Source organism: Tasmannia lanceolata, unplaced genomic scaffold, assembly GCF_043159265.1.
Source record: "Tasmannia lanceolata isolate RefF3 unplaced genomic scaffold, GAP_Taslan_0.1 ptg000048l, whole genome shotgun sequence".
NCBI lineage: Eukaryota > Viridiplantae > Streptophyta > Magnoliopsida > Canellales > Winteraceae > Tasmannia > Tasmannia lanceolata.
The window spans coordinates 929798-948370 of NW_027518725.1; the positions used below are offsets into that span (position 1 = coordinate 929798).

The window sequence follows — 18573 nt, forward strand, 5'->3', positions numbered from 1 at the left end:
CCCACACAAGAAAATGCCCACCAACCATGACTGCCCTTAATCATTTTGATACCAGGAGCCTAAGGTAGTCCTGCAGGCATAACCGAATTCACAATTGGTTTGAAAGACATGAAGGAACCTCAACAATTGACCTTTACCTGATACCTATAGACCAAGTAATCTCCGTCACTGAAAAGATATTTCCTGCATTCATTCAGGCAGTAATTCCGTGATATCAAGCAAAATAAGTGGGAGATCATGACTAACCACAGAAAAAACTGGTGCTAGATTAGCTCGTCCATCATCTAACATGTAACTGTAACCACAAAAAATGCACCAAGAGAAAAGTAAAGAAAAAAAGGCTGATAAAATGTAAAACCGAATAAACGAATTTTTATCCGGTCGACGGCACCAAGGTAATGATTTTCTTCATCTTTATCTTCATAAAGTTTGTACATTACTCTCAAAAAAGGCAACCCTGGTTTTGATACGCAACAAATAATTTTAGTAAGAAGAACATCAGCAAAAAACACTTGAATGAAATAAAGAAAACAATTTTATTTCATATATAAATCGTATGTACAATTGGCACTGTTTCTCTGATTGCTAAATGTCACAATCAGGAGATGCTTGCAATGATATTATAACTATGTTTACTAGCTTGTAAATTGATAACAGGATCTTTGTAGTCGAGGTTGCCGAAAAGGTTTGCTCCCAGATGAACTTCTGCAGAAGGTGCCGAAAGAATCTACAGCCTACTTTGAGATCTTGTTGCCGAACACTAACCTATGTAGTTGGTAATTTCTTGACAACTGTGTCAATATTTTCTTCACTTGTATAATGCACATATATACAAAAAGCCCAACTTTAAACCGTCATGTTTAAGCCCGAAAGGTCATCCATTGGAATTCTAAGGCCCTCAAAATCATCTTCCGGCAAAGCATCATCATCTATGCTTAACCATGTATCAAGGTCTTGGCCTTGCCCATTAAGGTCATCAGAAAGTATGTCTATTCCAGGTAGTTGCAAGTGCGACAAGTCGATTTGCTCAGTATCATTTGATGTACCCTCCTTGGTATTCGCATCCGTAACTTTTTGATATGATTTGGACACTGGTGGCAATGTTGTTGTGGGCAGCTCTGAGACCTTACCAAGAAAACCATTGACGGGGGCAGATAATTGGGTCGTCTTTTGCTTAGGCTTAGTTTTTGTCTTTCGTTCACCCTTCGCATTGGATAAAGCCGGACGGCCAATTTTAGCAGTTGCATTTTTCGACGGTGCCTCTCTATTGTGACCTTTCCCCTCTCTATCTCTCTCACTCCTCTTCCCTTTTGTACCACTTAAAAGAGAACTTCCAAGACTTGTACCAGCAGCACTGCCAACGATATCATCAAGCAACAACTCCCTCTTCTTCACTCTATTAGATGACGAATCTTCTATACCAAAATTTTGTGCTGATAAAGGGTTGACTAATCGAAAATCGTCGGGAGAATACTTCTCGTGATCTATCTTCGGACTTGATTGTGGAATCAAAGCAGGGGTGTCATCTGAACCCAATGGGGCTGCAAAAGAGTGAAAATTATCTTAAATCAACTACCACAAGCCTATAAATGACAACATCAATTACTGATAGATCATCAAATCCCAAAAGTTTGATCAGTCATACACCAAAATATGTAAATGCAATATGAACATAAGAAAGTCCAGAGGTGTGTCACAACACACACACACACACACACACACACACACACACACACACACACACGCACGCACGCACTCATAAAAAAGTCCAGAGGTGTGTCAATACACACACACACACACACATACACCCACTCTCTCTCTCTCTCTCTCTCTCTCTCTCTCTCTCTCTCTCTCTCTCTCTCTCTCTCTCTCTCTCTCTCTCTCACACACACACACACACACATATATATAAAGAAAATTCTTTCTACTCGATTGAGTAGATACATTATCTGTTCCGTCGGCCAAAAATACAGTTGGGGCACAGATTGTTTGGGTGATGCAAACCATTCATTTGATGGGGCCTGACATAGATAGTGTGTGCCCAAAAAATCAGCTCCATACGATCATCCCAACCCTTCGATTTGTGGAGGTTAAAATGGACGTGTATAAACCTCCACAAATCTGTCCATTTTTAACCTCCACAAATCGAGGGGTTAGGATGACCCTATGGAGCTGATTTTTTGGGCACACCTATCTATGTCAGGGCCTATCAAATGAATGCTTTGGATCATCCAAACAATCTGGGCCCACTTTATTTTGGGCCGACGGAGTAGATATGTTATCTACTCGATCGAGTAGAAACATTTTTTATGAAATTATATCTGCACACCCTTGTTTTGATAATGGCACTCACTCCATTAAAATCTTTTTTGAGAGGCTAGTGATAGCTTTTTGTCACACTTGACACAACACAAAAACATTGTGACACGACACAAAAACATGTCAACACGCCTACATTAAGTCAGACACTTCTAGCAATACATTTACAAGTATCGAATGGAGTGTTGACACATGCCGACACAAGTGTCAGTGTCAACACAACTTGCCATGTGTGTCAGCAATAAATTCAAAGTGTTAGCTAAATCAAAATCATACTAGAAAGATGGTTCGGTTCTCAGTGAAATAACACTATACGTGGCATACATGCATATGGACCCTTTCTCTATATATAGAAAAATACAGATATATACCAGTGCCTACTATCATCTAACATTCATTAAGTGTAGTACCTGAAACCCTAATTTCAGAAGAATGGGTGGAAGTGTCAGCAAATGGAATAGCAGCCTCCCTCTCCGTGATAATATCAATACACTCCGCACCATTGCTGTGAGAAGATACCGAAAGGAACATATCCCTGAACGGAGGCTCACTAAAGCAGCTCTTGCCAGTATCTACAAACTTCTGACACCTTGCTAATGCTCGTTTTACAGAAGCAAAGGCGGCACGCTTGATAATTTTGTTGCTTGCACTCTTGCCACCAGCAACATTAGGGCCCCAACAAGCCTGCAAAAAATACCGTTAGATCCAACCCATGATCTAGATTGTCCACTACAGGGATAACGGTGGCAATAGTATCCTCATGGTATATGAAACTCAGTTACAATAACATGTGGATGCGTTAAAGTGACATTTTAAAGGGGCCAATCACTTTAATGTTGGTTGCTACTTTTCATTTTTGTCTTAAGCAATGTAAACAATATCATCAAATCAGAACAATTGAGGAATATAAGACAACAGAACAGAAACTAGAAGCACTTCAACCAAACAAAGATTCAGAATAAGAAAGGAAATTTTACGGAATTTTTTTTTTTTCAAATATCACACAAATAGTAGGAAAATCAGCTCTAAGCCCTTATCTTTTACACTAGTTATAGATGAGCTTACGGGAAGGTATCCAGGATGAGGTGCCGTGGTGTATGTTATTTACAGATGACATAGTATTAATCGACGAAACCAAAGCAGGAGTAAATGCTAAGTTATAGTTATGGAGAACTACTTTCGAATCCAAAGGTTTTAGACTAAGCAAGACTAAGCCAAAGTATATGGAGTGCAACTTTAGTAATGTTAGGAGGCGGGACGAGGATGTAGTAAAAATGACTGGACAAGAGGTACCTAAGAGGGATATCCTTTGCTATCTTGGTCCAATTCTACATAAGGAGAGATTGAAGAGGATGTTAACCATAGAATAAGAGCAAGTTGGTTGAAGTGGAAGCTTGCCTCAGGAGTTCTGTGAGACCGTAAACCCCCTACCAAGTTGAAGGAAAAGTTTTATAAGACAGTTGTGAGGCCAGCCATGTTGTACGGCTCAGAATGTTGGGCCACCAAGAAGCATCATGTGCATAAGATGAGTGTTGCGAAGATGCGGATGCTTAGATGGATGTGCGGCCACACAAGGTTAGATAGAATTAAAAATAAAGACATTCGTAAAAAGGTGGGGGTGGCACCAGTTGAGGAGAAGATGAGAGCACCACTTAAGATGGTTTGGACATATCCAACGCAGGTCTTTGGATGCTCTGGCGAGAAGAGGCGACTCGTGCCATATTGATGGAGTAAAAAGTGGTAGGGGCAGACCGAAAGCGACTTGGGTAGAAACAGTGAAGAAAGACTTGATAGCTAGGAACATAACAGAGAACATGACCTTGGATAGGATAGAATGGAAGAAAATGATCCACGTAAAAGAACCCAACTAGAGCCGAGATTAGAGCCGGGTAGATTCCTTTCACCTTCTTCATGAAATTTGTATAAAGGATTCATTTAGCCGACCCCAACTAGTTTGGGACAAAGGCCTGGTGAGTTGAGTTGAGTTGAGTATCGTGGCAGAAACTTTTTCAAAATGATACCCAAATGCATCATCATAATGGAAAGACGTAGCAAAGTATGGTTTCTACATCCAAAATTTGATTATTAGAAACAGATCGGCAACCATCTTGAAGTATGGTTTCTGCATCCAATATTTAAGTATTTAAAACATATTGGCCCCCAACCCACCCCACCCCTTCGTTTTATTGAATAGCTGCATAGCAGATCCTTTGCCCCTTTGTGCAATAAATTACAGCATAAATTTGCAATCTCATAAGTTTTGGGGAACATCCTCCTGCCCTCCCTCTCCAAAGAGTCACAACCAAAAATTTTCTTCATTTGTGGGAGCATGGATTGAATTGAAATAACAAGATGTTAAGAAGCTATGCATCGGACGTCGATAGTAGGAAAAATGATTGGTTGACGTGGCAGATAGTTTCAGGTAACATCCTCTCGTGTTCACCCTCTCCAAAGAGTCGCAACCACAAAGTTTCTTCATTTGTGGGGGTACGGATGGAATTGAAATAACAAGATATTCAGAAGCTACGCATCGGACTTCGATAGTAGCAAAAATGATTGGTTGATGTGGCAGATAGTTCTCCAGCAATTTTATGAATAAAACTTAATTATGTGCCGTACAGAGCAATTTTATTCCAAAATGCAACCGATATAATCAAACACCAATAAATGGAATAACAGTGGATAATCAAGACCTACCATATACTTGTCATAAGCCATACCAACAAGTTTGTCCAGGGCGAGACGCTCAATCTCCCTATACAACCATAAAATGTTTAGAGTATAATTAATTATTCATGAAAGCCATGAAATGTATAAAAGTAAAGAATGAATATAAACTGCATCTACAACAATTTAAGAAAGGAAATAAGATAACTTTGCAACCTTTCTTGATGTTCTCTCTCATCCATGACGGCTTTCTCAAGTTTCACTAACAGCCTTTTCTTCCTCAATACCTATTTTGTCAATGAATAAATTTAACATTGAGAAGTATCTCAGAATTAGCAGTTTTACACTATCTATCCTAAAATATAGAATTTATATTACGAAATATGACATTAAATGCATGCTGGTCAGTTCTACTACTCAGTTACAGGTCCAGATATGCTGTAATTTGGAGAAAGAAGCGCATAGTTGTCAGCCCCGTCACTCGACTCGTGACTAGATTTCTTAATTTTATGACTCGTAACTCGCCTCGACTCGTGACTCGAGTTTTTGACAAGAATAGAAATTTAGTTGAAAAAAATATAATTATATATCAAAAGATGACGCAGGTACAAAATATAACCCAATAGCACATAGAGAAAGCACTAAGCCAAAAATATAAATAGCAATATGCTTGTAACTTGCATGCACAAAAATAATTAAGTTCTAAGTTCCAACTTCCAAGTTTTCAACCATCAAAGCAAGAAAGCTCAGGCCTAGAGTCTTATTTTTTCGAGTTGACTCCCGACCACTCGTTCGAGTTTACTCCCAATGACTCATTCGAGTCACCAGACGACATGGACGAGTCTTCAACAAAGGCAAGTCACCCATGCAACTCTCCTCGAAAGCCCAGCGACTCGACTCGACTCCATATGACTAATATATTGTTATAAACACACATATATACATATATAGGTAATGGATACCCTTTAGTAATGCTACTATTCCCTTTATTCACACTTTTCTAATGAGCTGTTAAAGGATATATAATTGATAATTCCAAAGCTAAGTTGTAAAATCCGTTTCGTTCGCCGTTTCGTTTTGGCGACCGGAACGGAACGCTTCGGTGTTTCGGCCATTTCGTTCCGCGTTTCGGTGGAAACTTTTCGTTCTACTTTCCAGAGGGATTTTTTTTAATAATTAAAAACTGGAAAAAATGCAAAAAAATCAGAAATTGTTAGAAAATTAGAGAAGCTTGAAGAGCTTAAAAGAAGATTAGAGTAGATCTTAATTGGTGAGAAAGTGTTTAAAGGAAGTTTGTAAGAGAATGGTGAAAGAGAAGAGTGTGGAAAAACAATGGTTAATGGGGTATATATAGTGGTGTGAATGCTTGTGGATGCGAAAAGATGGAAAATATGCTTCCAACGGCTATAAAACGGTCTTAAACAGTCATAGAATGCTATAATGGCATTCCCGTAATTTTTTCTGCCTTTTCAGACAATTTCGGTCAAAATGGCCGAAACAGAACGAAACGAATTCCGACCAGATTTCATTTCGGTTTCCAGACCGAAACCGAAATTTCGGCCCATTTCGGCTGAAACGGAACGAAATATACAACTTAGTTCCCAAGGATCTAGCATCATCCAATCAGAGAAGTGTTTCCCAAAGTGAAAGAATCCGTTGTCAAAATAAGGGAGTTCTGATGTCATTTCTCTATACATATCACACACACACACACACATATATATATATAAGAATAACCGAATACAAAATAAATGTATCTGGGAATTTTCAACAGAGGAGCCAGCATTGTTTTGATGATCTGAAATATGAACTGTTACTATTGCATAGGTCTAGTCATCTAGATGATTCACACCTTCTGTAGTCCTTCCATCCTAAAAATTGTTTGCTGTAATAATAATTAATACATAGTATCCGTGTATGACTAGAATTATGCATGGTTAGGCCAACTAAGTATGTGTATGGACAAGGAACATAACTCATGTACAGTAAGATAGAGTGCACATATTCTGACAAAGAATAGTAGTGCGTACCTAATGGAAGAATTAGAAAACATATTGTGAACTGGGCCATGAAAGAAAAAGGCAGAACACTCGTTTGGAAATACCTGTTCACGGAGCTTGTCCTCTAATCTAGAGATGTCATCACTGATCTCATCATCTTCTCCTTGTGCTAGGTCAGGCTGAAATGAGACAAAGGCACAATTGAAAAAAATTAAGAACATCCAAATACATGAACTAAAACACACAAAGGAGAGGCACACATGTAATTCTCAGTGCCTGTTCAGTAAAGAAACTGATTGACTGCATTCATCAGAAATAGAAAATCATGGCCATTTAAATAATTACAATCACCCATTACACTATACCCAATGTTTTTAAGTTTAGGTTTTGGTATCAATCATTAGAAAAACGGAAAAATTTGGGTTTCAGTACGAAATTTCAGCCAAAATCATGTAAAATCACGGAAACATTTTGGTACTACTTAAACTAAACGAAATAAAAGATATGCATAAACAAAGTAATGTAAATACTATTTAAACCATTCAACTGTTACAATAACAAAGAACTTTTTAACAACATAGGCTCATTAATGAAAGCTCCTGTGAAAGAACACCTACCAGTGATTCAGGCGAAAGTCCAATACTCTGAAGCTCTAGGAGAATTCTGTCATCCAAGCACATCTGGTCATACTGAAATTCGCTAAAAACTGGGCTAGAATTTACCGCTTGTTTTGGCAGTAATTCAATTAGGCCATGCCCGAATTTTGAGACTATTTCAATATTTGAATCTGCTGTGACATCATCATATTCCAGCTCTTCAAAGTCCAGCTCATCATGGTATCTCTTAGTGGCAGTTACCCTATAACCATTAGAAACAGTTCTTCCAAGAGTTGGGAAGTTTTTTAATGACATCTTGTTTGAACTCTTAGATTTAAACTCTCTATCTAACTCAATCCCAACTCCGTAATTATCGTACTTAAATCGGTCATTCACTTGGCTAGTACCACAGTAAAAGTCTTCAATCTCAGTAATTTCAATTCCAGCGGCAATAATTCTCAGGGAAAGTGGAATGCCCTCGTGAATACTCTTACATTCATCCAGGTCAATTCCATTTGTGACATTTCGGCAATCGGCTCTACCAACAAGGGCGGGGCCAGATGGCAGCAAATTGCATCCAACATCACCCTGAAAATGAAACACATAAACTCAGGGTAATAAAAGTGATGTAACAAAAAAAAAAAATGGCAAATATATAAATGAAATCTTCGAAACTGAAATCTTTCCTTGGACGGCAAAAGAGTACAGTAATAATGTCCAAGTAGAAGGGGTTCAATAATACACGATTACCGTGTGTTAAGTCCAAACCATATATTCTTTTCAGAGTATCAAATTTAGAAAGTAACCGTATTAAAAATGACAACCAAGAAACATTGCAAGATACTTTTTTTACAAAAATTAAAAAAAAAAAAAAAAAACTAGTTTAATAACAACTCTAGACAGCATGAAACTTCAGAAAGAGCTCACAAAGCCACCAAACATATTACTGAAATGCTAACGCACGCAACTCCGAGTTCATACCTTTAACTTTGGATCAGTATCGCATTGGCCGCGAATATTCATATCAGACTCATCCGCAAGACAAATCTGGTCTCATTTGTTAATACAAGAAAATTAAATCATGGGGGCAAAATTAACTATTCAAGACTGGAGATAACATCAATCTGAGAAACTCTTAAACAGATAAAAGAGACAGGCAGAAATAACTATTCAAGACTGGAAGGAAACATCAACTCTCTCTCTCTCTCTCTCTCTCTCTCTCTCTCTCTCTCTCTCTCTCTCTCTCTCTCTCTCTCTCTCTCTCTCTCTCTCTCTCTCTCACACACACACACACACACACACACACATTTGCATATATATAGGTATACCTGTTGCTTTATAAAGGTAATGTCTTCTGCAGAGACAAAACGGAAGACTGGCTCAATCTGCTTCCAAAATGAGCTGGAACATGTATTACCTGACAGCAGTTAAAACAGTTAATCCACAGAAATTACAACTATCTAAAAACATACAAATAACAGCATTTAAGAAGTGAGCATAATACTGTTATTTAAAGCGGCATTTGCAGCAGCCAATAGCTCGTCATGGTCGTCATCCGACTCTCCTGAAAATTAAAGACTATTTCAAACTAAATGATAAATAGAATATGCAGAAGAATTTCATTAATCCAAATGGCTGGGGACCAAATACCGGCCAAGTCAGAGGATCCGTTATTCACTGTATCCCTGGGACGTGTATAAGCCTTGCGCTCAGATAACTTCTTACTTGGCGGGCGACCTGGTTTACTGAGTCAAAAGAAACTCAATCTAATAAGAGACTTCAGAAGGAAGAGTTAGAGTAAAACCATGAATAATAAAAAAGGGGAAATAATATCAGCACAACTATATTTTGATATTTACACAAACCCAGAAGGTTATTACATTTTCCAAAAAGCGCTTCAAAAGGTTATTACGTTTCCCAAAAAGCTCTCACAAGCCAATTAAAGAAGAAAAGACAGCTGGGTTTGTGTAAATATCAAAATATGGTTGTGCTGGTATCATTTCCCTAATAATAAAGTCATTGAATACCAAAAGATATGGCAAGGAGAAAGAGTAAAACCTTTCAATCTTATCAGAACCAAGTCTTGCACTTCTGAGCTGTTTTGCAGTGACTGCATTATCAAGTTTGTCCATTGTAGAAGGTGTGCCAGGCCTTGTGGGAGCAAAGCCTTGTTCAGTCCTCCCTCGTCTCCGAACAACATCTCCAAGATGTTCGTCCGTGGAAACCCTATTCTTTCTTGGAGGTAATGCCAGTGTTGCACCTTTTTCTTTTTGAATAGAAGGTCCACCTTTCTCGTCTATCTCACCACATTTCTTACCTTTATCTTTTGACTTGTTTTCAGCAGCACCTGGGTCCTGACTTGCCGATAATCCAACTGAAGAGATATGCTCAACTTTTAATTTAACTTGTTCAGAATCATTACTGGATAGACGTCTTGGAAATCCTAATGCAATATCAGTGCCAGGCACAAAGGTTACAGTATCTGAAGCCGGGGAGTCATCATGGGTTGAAACAAGGGGACCAAAATTTGTTCTTCTTGCAACACGTGATAACTTTTGAGGCCTTTGCCCAACCCACGGTGGTACAGGAGGTGACGACGATCGCATTGATGCCGAGCGTTTACGATTGTTAGCCCCGACAACAGCATGGAGTGTGTTGGGAGAATATTCGGAAGTTCCCGTTATCTTTTGAGGATTCTCGCAATCGTCAGAAGTTCCGGTTATTCGATGAGTGTTCGTAGATGACTTAGGTAATGTAGCCGAACTTGACCGTGGCGCTCGCATATTTGCATGCATTTTTGTGACCGGAGTAGGAATAGCTGCAGTATTATCATCTCGGATACTTGTCCTGAATGGTGGATAGTGTAGAAGAAACATAAGCAAAGAATATACTCAATGAAAAACAAAGTAGAAAAGAAAAGGTTACAGTAGAAAGAAAGTTGACTGAATCCCTCATGGAAAACAAAAGTAACTAAAAAACTCAATAAGCTGCAAGAAATGGATCTTATAGCAGGGGAAGGAAGGTTTAAAATACAATGGGGCAGTTTGGATACGTGGATTTTAGAATCCAGGTTTTAGTTTGAAAGGGGTGTAAAATTCTGGATTTTGCAATCCATTAACCTGAATTTTAAGTAAGAAAACCAGGTTTTAGAAATCTCAACCACCCCTTTTCACAAAAAAAAAAATAGAAAGAAAGAAACCGTGTCCTGAGATTTCTGAAACCTGGAGGACAAGACGATCTCCTACTACTCTCCGCTTGACAGAAAGAACGGCGAGGAATCAGAAAACGATAAAGCCTGGAACACAGGATGATCTCCTACTCTCTCTCGACGGAAAGAAGGACGAGAAATCAGAAAACGACGGACGGCCTTTTTCTCTCGTCTCTCATTCAGGATTTTGAGGAAATCCAAGATTCTAAAATCTACGTATCCAAATGGCCCAATATGTACTGTGCAGTGAGTCTCTTTGTATGGAATAACAGGGTCTATTTTATAGATGAATGTACATATCAGACAGTAAATACATTTTTCTGGTCCACATCATCCAACTAAAAAATGACAGGGATGACACTTAAATCTACGGAAGATGAGAAAAGAGTAAATATTAAATTTCAATCGCAATAAAAATGTGCGTGTGAAGGATATCTTTGCATACTTGCTAACGGCTTTGGGAGTGACCCTTTCCTTATCTGAAGCAACAAGACGATCTCGTCTATCATTGGGACGAGAGACCATCTCTTGATCACTCCTTGGTGTGCAACACATGCCAGGGCCATTTTGTTGAGAAGTTACTTCTAATTTCTCAACTCCAACAGCTCCAGTAACCGGCCCTGACCTGCATAGCAAGATACTAGTCAAAAAGAGCAACTTAAACAGCCATTCAAAAAAAAAAAAAAGGCCACCCTAAACATCAGAAGATGCAATTAATTAGTCAAATTATCTCGAAACAAATAGAGATAAATTACAATCCGATACATGGTTGATGTTAACTTACCAACTTCTCCAAAAGCTTAAGCAGTTGGAGAAAGGCGTTATTTATCTTTTATACTTTAACACTCCCCCGCACGTGTGGCCCACTTGGCAAGCACGTGACACATGTGGTCCCACTTTGGGCTGACCATCGCATGTGGGTTTTTGCTATCCGGGAGATTTGAACTTGAGACCTTTGACTCTAATACCAAGTTAACTTACCAACTTCTCCAAAAGCTTAAGCTGTTGGAGAAAGGCGTTATTTATCTTTTATACTTTAACATTTGATATATTGACCAACAGTCGTTTTGTCGAAACAAATATCTCAACACATGCCAGCGCCATTTTCTAGGTGTGCAACACATGCCAGGGCCATTTTATAGAAACAAAGACAGATAAACAGTGTCATCAAATTATATCGAAACCTAGACTTCAATGCTTGGACAAAAGACAGAGAGATAAATTACAATTCCATTCGTGAACATATAGAAGCAGCAAAAAATTGTCTCAATTATGTCAAGTAAAGAACAAGGGATCGATATATTCACCAATTTGTCATTTGACCACACGTCAAGCAGTAATTTTGAATCAATGAAGAACCGCACTAAGTTCAGACTATCTTCTTCTCATCTTCTCTACATCTGTATGGGTAATCATATTTGAGTGGTTTTTACACAGTCCATTGAAAGAAATCAATAAATCTCCATGGTGGGCTTAAATTACAGCTACCATGTCAAATGATATTTTGGACATCCCACTCAACCAAGATAGGGAGTGGCCCACATATTTAGGGTTGGAAACATCAAAGAACCTAGTGAAGAATTTCCACATCTGCCACCCATATGTGAGGATCATGTGTGCCAATTGATAGGAATACTTAGGTTCACAAGAATCTAGAATCCATGATATTACAATTAAAAGAAGCACCAACAACATATCAATTGATAGGAATACTTAGGTTCACAAGAATCTAGAATCTATGATATTACAATTAAAAGAAGCACCAACATCAATAGTACCAAACCACGTCCAGACTATTCAGCTCAATAAATGTCTTCAATAAATTGGATAGTGTGAAACAGGTCTAGTTAGCACATCTCATTGTCATTGAAATCACGCTGAAAATGTCAGCAAAAAGGCTTAATTGTTTTTTCGTCTCAAAAAAGGCTTAATTGTTACATACACATACATACATACATACATAAACCGTTAATTTATGGAAATATTAAATATTAATTGAGGAAAGATGCAAGAAAAAAGGAGTTTAAGAATGATAAGAAATCCCACCTAAAGCCACGGACAAGACCTAACCTTGAACGAGCATCATTACCAACCCTTTGCTGCATTCCCCGTTTAGGCTCCCGATCACCATCAAGAGGTTTTGCCACAACCACAGAAGGAGAAACATCTGACTTTATCCCAGAACGCTTCTTCCGCATCTTTTCCCAACCATCCACACCAGTTGGCAATGTAAAACCCTTTTCTTCAGACTGAGTAGTGCTGCCATTTACAGGTCTTAACATGTCTCTATCCCTATCAATAGGCACCGATGGCCTGGGAAGATCATTAGCCCGTGCATCCATCTGGATCAATTAGAAATCTAATTTAAGTCAGGAAATTGAAAATGGTGCCTAGCCTAGTAACTTAATTACGAAGAAAAAAAAGAAAAGGAAACGGAGAAAGAAGATAGCTAATGCTTATCATTCCAAAAAAAAAAAGATAGCTCATGCAAGCCACGCCCAATTATCAGAGTAGGGCGCCTATGTAAGTTATAGCTTATTTACAGATGCATGCATAAATAAGTAATTTTTTCCTTTTTTGAATGGTAACATAAATAAGTAATTTACATGAAACAATCACAAGGAAGCCCTAAATAAAAGAGAAAATTTGAATGGAAATATGAATTTATAAGATAAGTAAATAAGAGGTCAGAAGTTACAAACCCGTACATCCACCATAGATGTCCGAATACGTTTGTTAGGAACGCCATTCTTAGACCTATCTTCCGATTTCTGAGGCCCTAGTTCAAAAGTGCTCGAGGTCAGATGGCTCTGGGAACCCATCTTAGCCATGGTTCCACCTGGAACTGAACCTCCAGGCAACATGCCATTTGAACGCTCGGTCAATGAAACATCGGATCGAGATCGCTTCCTGAACTGAACACTTTGGGAATACTTTTCGAATTTGGATATGGCTTCATCCAAGGTTTTTACTCGATCCCTGTAAAAATCAAGCATTTTGAGGACCTACTAATTTTCATACTTTCAATATATAAACAAAATAAACAAATACCTCGCCTTGATAGAGCTTTCATGGAGACTGGCCTTGACCCGTCTCAGATCTGCCAGCGAGGACGGAGGTAGAGGCTTCCCATTATAAGCAACATGTGAAGGATTGTCAGATGAAATGCCAAGAGCAGAAGTTATCACCCTTTTAAGCTCCCCTTGCCGAGGGAACTTTTGGTCAACAGCCATTGGTTTAGTGTCAAAAGGCAAAAACTGCAACGAATTCATCATCATGTCTCCATGAGAAAAAGTAGGAAAGCATCTCGGCATGCTCGGAAGTCCTGATGAGATTCGGTTCTCCATGCTCTCACGGAAGAAGCCTGACCCGTCCAACGAAGAAGCTCCGTTGGATCCCCGCTGCCCCTTTGGGCAATTTGGCCCATCAGGGCTACTCAAAGACAACACCAATTTGCAACAAGCTGCCATTGCATTAATTTATTCAAACTCAAGTCTATATATGTAACAATAAAAAAAGAAGCATTTCAAACATATAGAAGCACTGACCCTTTGGGCAATTTGACCCATCTACCCAAAGACAACTCCAATTTGCAACAGCCTGCCATTGCATTAATCTCTCTCTCTCTCTCTCTCTCTCTCTCTCTCTCTCTCTCTCTCTCTCTCTCTCTATATATATATATATATATATATATATATATATATATATATATATATATATATATATATATATAGAGAGAGAGAGAGAGAGAGCAAGAGAGAAATTATATGGTGCCCGAGAGTCAAGTCCCATGTGAAAAGTATGCGTGTGAGAAATTATATGGTGCCCGAGCGTCAAGTCCCATGTGGGCGGTTCGACAAAAGTACCGCCCTTGATATTTGATCCATCAGCAACCTCTTAGAAAGTGGGCTGTTGTTGGATCAAATATCAAGGGCGGTACCGCCCACATGGGACTTGACGCTCGGGCACCAATATAATATAATATATATATATATATATAGAGGAAAAAGATTGTACGCTCGAGCGTACCAAGCTTATGGTACGCTCGAGTGCCCAATCACATGGGTCCCACATTTTTTGTGGTGATCCAAAGCATTGATGTGCAAGGCCCTATCATAGATAGGGTGTGTACCAAAAATCAGCTCCATTGAATCATCCTAGCCCCTCCAAAAGTGGAGGACAAAAATGGGCAGATTTGTGGTCTCTCCATTTTGCCCTCCACAAATGGATGGGTTAGGATGATCCTATGGAGCTGATTTTTGGTACACAACCCATCTATGTAAGGCCCTTTCAAATGAATGCTTTGTGTCATCCTAACAAAGTGGGCCCACAGGTGATTGGGCACTCGAGCGTACCATAAGCTTGGTACACTCGAGCGTACAATCCTTTTCCTCATATATATATATATATATATAATGATAGATGCAAGGGCCCTCTTTACGCAAGGGCTAAAGAAGGGGCATTCAATAGATCTAAGTCATTTTTAAAAGCGGTTGAGAAACTGAATCTATTCAAGGGCCCTTCTCCGGCCCTTGCATAAAGAGCGCCCTATCATTCCTCATATATGATAGATGCAAGGGAATATATGAGCTCAAGCTCAAGCTCACAAACAATTGTCCTATATATATATATATATATATATATATATATATGAGGAAAATGATTGTATATATAAGCTATATGAGCTTCAAGCTCACAATCATTTTCCTCTATATATATATATATATATATATAGAGAGAGAGAGAGAGAGAGAAAAGAGTAGGTACTTCCTGGAGTAGATAACTTATCTACTCCCTAGCTTAATATAACAGTTAGGGCCACATTGTTTGGGTGATCCAAAGCATTCATTTGATGGGCCCTCACATAGATAGGGTGTGCCCAAAAAATCAACTCGATAGGATCATCCTAATCCTATGAACTGTGGAGGCAAAAATGGACGTGTAGCTTAAAAAACTGAGTAGGTACTCCTTGGAGTAAATAACTTATCTACTCCATAGCTTAAAATAACAGTTGGGGCCACATTGTTTGGGTGATCCAAAGCATTCATTTGATGGGCCCTCACATAGATAAGGTGTGCCCAAAAAATCAACTGGATAGGATCATCCTAACCCTATGAACTGTGGAGGCAAAAATGGAACCTACTCCCTGGAGTAAATAACTTATCTACTCCCTAGCTTAAAATAACAGTTGGGGCTACATTGTTTGGGATATCCAAAGCTTTCATTTGATGGGCCCACACATAGATAGGGTGTGCCCAAAAAATCAACTCGATAGGATCATCCTAACCCTATAAACTATGGAGGCAAAAATGGACGGCACAAAACTGTCCATTTTTTGCCTCCACAGTTCATAGGGTTAGGATGATCCTATCGAGTTGATTTTTTGGGCACACCGTATCTATGTGAGGGCCCATCAAATGAATGCTTCGGATCACCCAAACAATGTGGCCCCAACTGTTATTGTAAGCTAGGGAGTAGATAAGTTATTTACTCCAGGGAGTACCTACTCTTCTCTCTCTCTCTCTCTCTCTCTCTCTCTCTCTCTCTCTCTCTCTCTCTCTCTCTCTCTCTCTCTCTCTCATACATATATATATATATATATATATATATATGGGATTTGCTAGAGTCCATCACAAAAGGCATTTCACGGATGGCCAGTTGCATGTGAGAGCAGCCACCTCGTGAATGAAGACGAAATGGACTAAAAAGTGAGCCCGTGTGGCTGCTCTCACATGCAACGGGCCATCCGTGAAATGCCTTCTGCGATGGACGCTAGCAAGTCCCATATAAGTATATAACAATATATATATATATATATATAGAGAGAGAGAGAGAGGCATTGGAAACATAAAGAACAGCACAACAGTATTCAAAATTTTTCCGATTGAGTTTGGTTGTGCAACCCAATTGCATTTTTGGTGCAAATTTTGATAAACTGCAGTCCACAAAACCCTTTCCCGACAAGCGTATACACACGCATTGCACCCAAAATGCAATTGGGTTGTGCATCCAAACTGACCATAACACACTGCCAACAGAGGTCAAAACTCAACCAAACTGTGGGGCCCAAATTTTCAAGACCCAGTAGCTTGACAACTTATTGGCATTTTAATATAGTCACTGAATTAATGCATTTAATTTCTAACTGAAAAAAAAAAAAAAAAAACTAAACATTACATAACTGTCTTCACATAAATATATCATGTTAGAGAACACATTTATGCTTCAAATAATTTGCTGATTAAGAAAATAAACAATTAAACACCACATTAAGTCTGATTAACCCAACTTTTTTTCTCTTACAAGCTATTCAAACCAGATTATGGTTACAAACAGCTACACATTACAAAACCTGAGTTTACATAAATAAATTAATTTAGAAAACACATTTATGCTTCAAATAATTTGCTGATTAAGAAAATAAACAACTAAACACCACATTAAGTCTTATTAACCCAAAATTTCCTCTTACAAGCTATTCGAACAAACAGCTAAAGATTACATAACTGTTTTTAGATAAATAAATTACTTTAAGAAAACATTTATTCTTCAAATGATTTTACTGATTAAAAAGGTGATTAATATTAGGGTTCGAAAACAAATAGATTTCGTAAAGAGGAATGACGAGATCATGAAAGTAAATAAAGGGATTGAATAAAGGAAATTTTTCGTTACCTCGATTTTGTTTCCGATCTTAATTTCTTCGATTTTTGCGGATTTTCCTTTTAGGGTTTTCTAAAAGGGTTTCTAGGGTTTTGGAAAAGACGAATAGGGTTTCGAACAGCAGAGCTGAAAGAGGGAGAGATCGGGGACTAACTATTTTTCTCTCTCGTATATGTTTTTACTTTTTAGGGACAGAAATGTATTGGGGTGGGGCCGCTTATTTAATGATCTAAACCGTTGATCTTAAGGGGTATATAAATGAATGGCAGCAATATTTCAATGGGGAATGGGGCGACCTCACTGTATCAGTGGGTCCCACCTTCGATTGATCCGGACCTCACTGTATTAGTGGGTCCCACCTCCGATTGATCCAAACCGCCTATTTTTTAGGCCTTTGCTTTTTTCCCAACCTTGGAAAAGGGATTTGCTAAGTTCCATCTCAAAAGGCATTTCGCGACCAGCCGCCTCGTGATGAAGACAACAGCTTTTGTCTCCATGGCTGGTCGGACGTGCAACAGACCAGCCACAAAATGCTTTTGCGATAGACCAATAAAATATAAGCAAGCCAAACTCGAAGGGTAATACAAACGAGTAATAAGGGTGATGCAGAACGCATGGCGGTTGAACACGTCTTTTATTTTTTATTTTATTTTTTCATCATTTTATTTGTAGTATTTTTTTAGGGCATAAAATATTGTTATTTTGGCATGAATTTAGTGTTTTTAGAAAGGTTTTTCGATTATCTATCTAAAGAGCCCAAGATTACGCAATTTGAACTTGATTTGGCTAGTTATAGGCATTTTACCGATATGGTATAGTTATATTACGGGATTACTATTTTAGGAATATTTTGTTCATATTTCTAATTTTAATTTTTGTTGCTTTAGATAGAAGATTGGGAATAATTGTTAGGCAAGCTTTTTAGGGTTTCTATTTTTGGGTTGAGTTAAGTGTTCCTGCGTTGCAGCGCATGGAGCTTCCCTGCGCTTAAGTGGCTTATAAAGCCTCCCATTGGTTCGTATAGTGGGTCCACCTTTGCGGGTCCACAAAAAGTGACGAATGGGAGGCTTTATAAGCCACTAAAGCGGAGAGAGCTCCCTGCGCTGCAGCGCATGAACAC

General features: G+C 38.7%; 1 protein-coding gene across 3 annotated transcripts; it reads right to left on the bottom strand.

Annotated features, from left to right (window-relative positions):
* Nucleotides 1–517: 517 nt before the first annotated feature.
* On the bottom strand, nucleotides 518–17622 carry LOC143864157 (serine/arginine repetitive matrix protein). 3 transcript variants are annotated; one of them, XM_077375027.1, is made up of 16 exons: nucleotides 17466–17622; nucleotides 13842–14253; nucleotides 13499–13769; nucleotides 12837–13132; nucleotides 11236–11415; nucleotides 9641–10429; nucleotides 9233–9327; nucleotides 9087–9146; nucleotides 8911–8999; nucleotides 8564–8629; nucleotides 7604–8170; nucleotides 7091–7165; nucleotides 5203–5273; nucleotides 5017–5074; nucleotides 2730–3003; nucleotides 518–1541 (listed from the first exon to the last, which is right to left on the bottom strand). In XM_077375027.1, exons 2-16 carry the CDS (start codon nucleotides 14135–14137, stop codon nucleotides 847–849), a joined length of 3882 nt encoding a protein of 1293 aa, XP_077231142.1. In that variant the 5' UTR covers nucleotides 14138–14253; nucleotides 17466–17622; the 3' UTR covers nucleotides 518–846. The 3 variants fall into 3 exon arrangements, with proteins under 3 accessions (XP_077231142.1, XP_077231143.1, XP_077231141.1); XM_077375028.1 differs by having other exon boundaries at nucleotides 12861–13132; nucleotides 13493–13769; XM_077375026.1 differs by having other exon boundaries at nucleotides 13493–13769.
* Between the last annotated feature and the right edge of the window lie 951 nt (nucleotides 17623–18573).

Bases quoted from the DNA above. Each gene is read 5' to 3' on its own strand.
- LOC143864157 (XM_077375026.1), bottom strand. From the start codon at position 14,137: ATGGAGAACCGAATCTCATCAGGACTTCCGAGCATGCCGAGATGCTTT. The intron at 13,133-13,492 runs GTTTGTAACTTC...TAATTGATCCAG, and splicing joins CATCTATGGTGGATGTACGG to ATGGATGCACGGGCTAATGA. The intron at 5,075-5,202 runs GTTGCAAAGTTA...ATGGTTGTATAG, and splicing joins GAGAGAGAACATCAAGAAAG to GGAGATTGAGCGTCTCGCCC.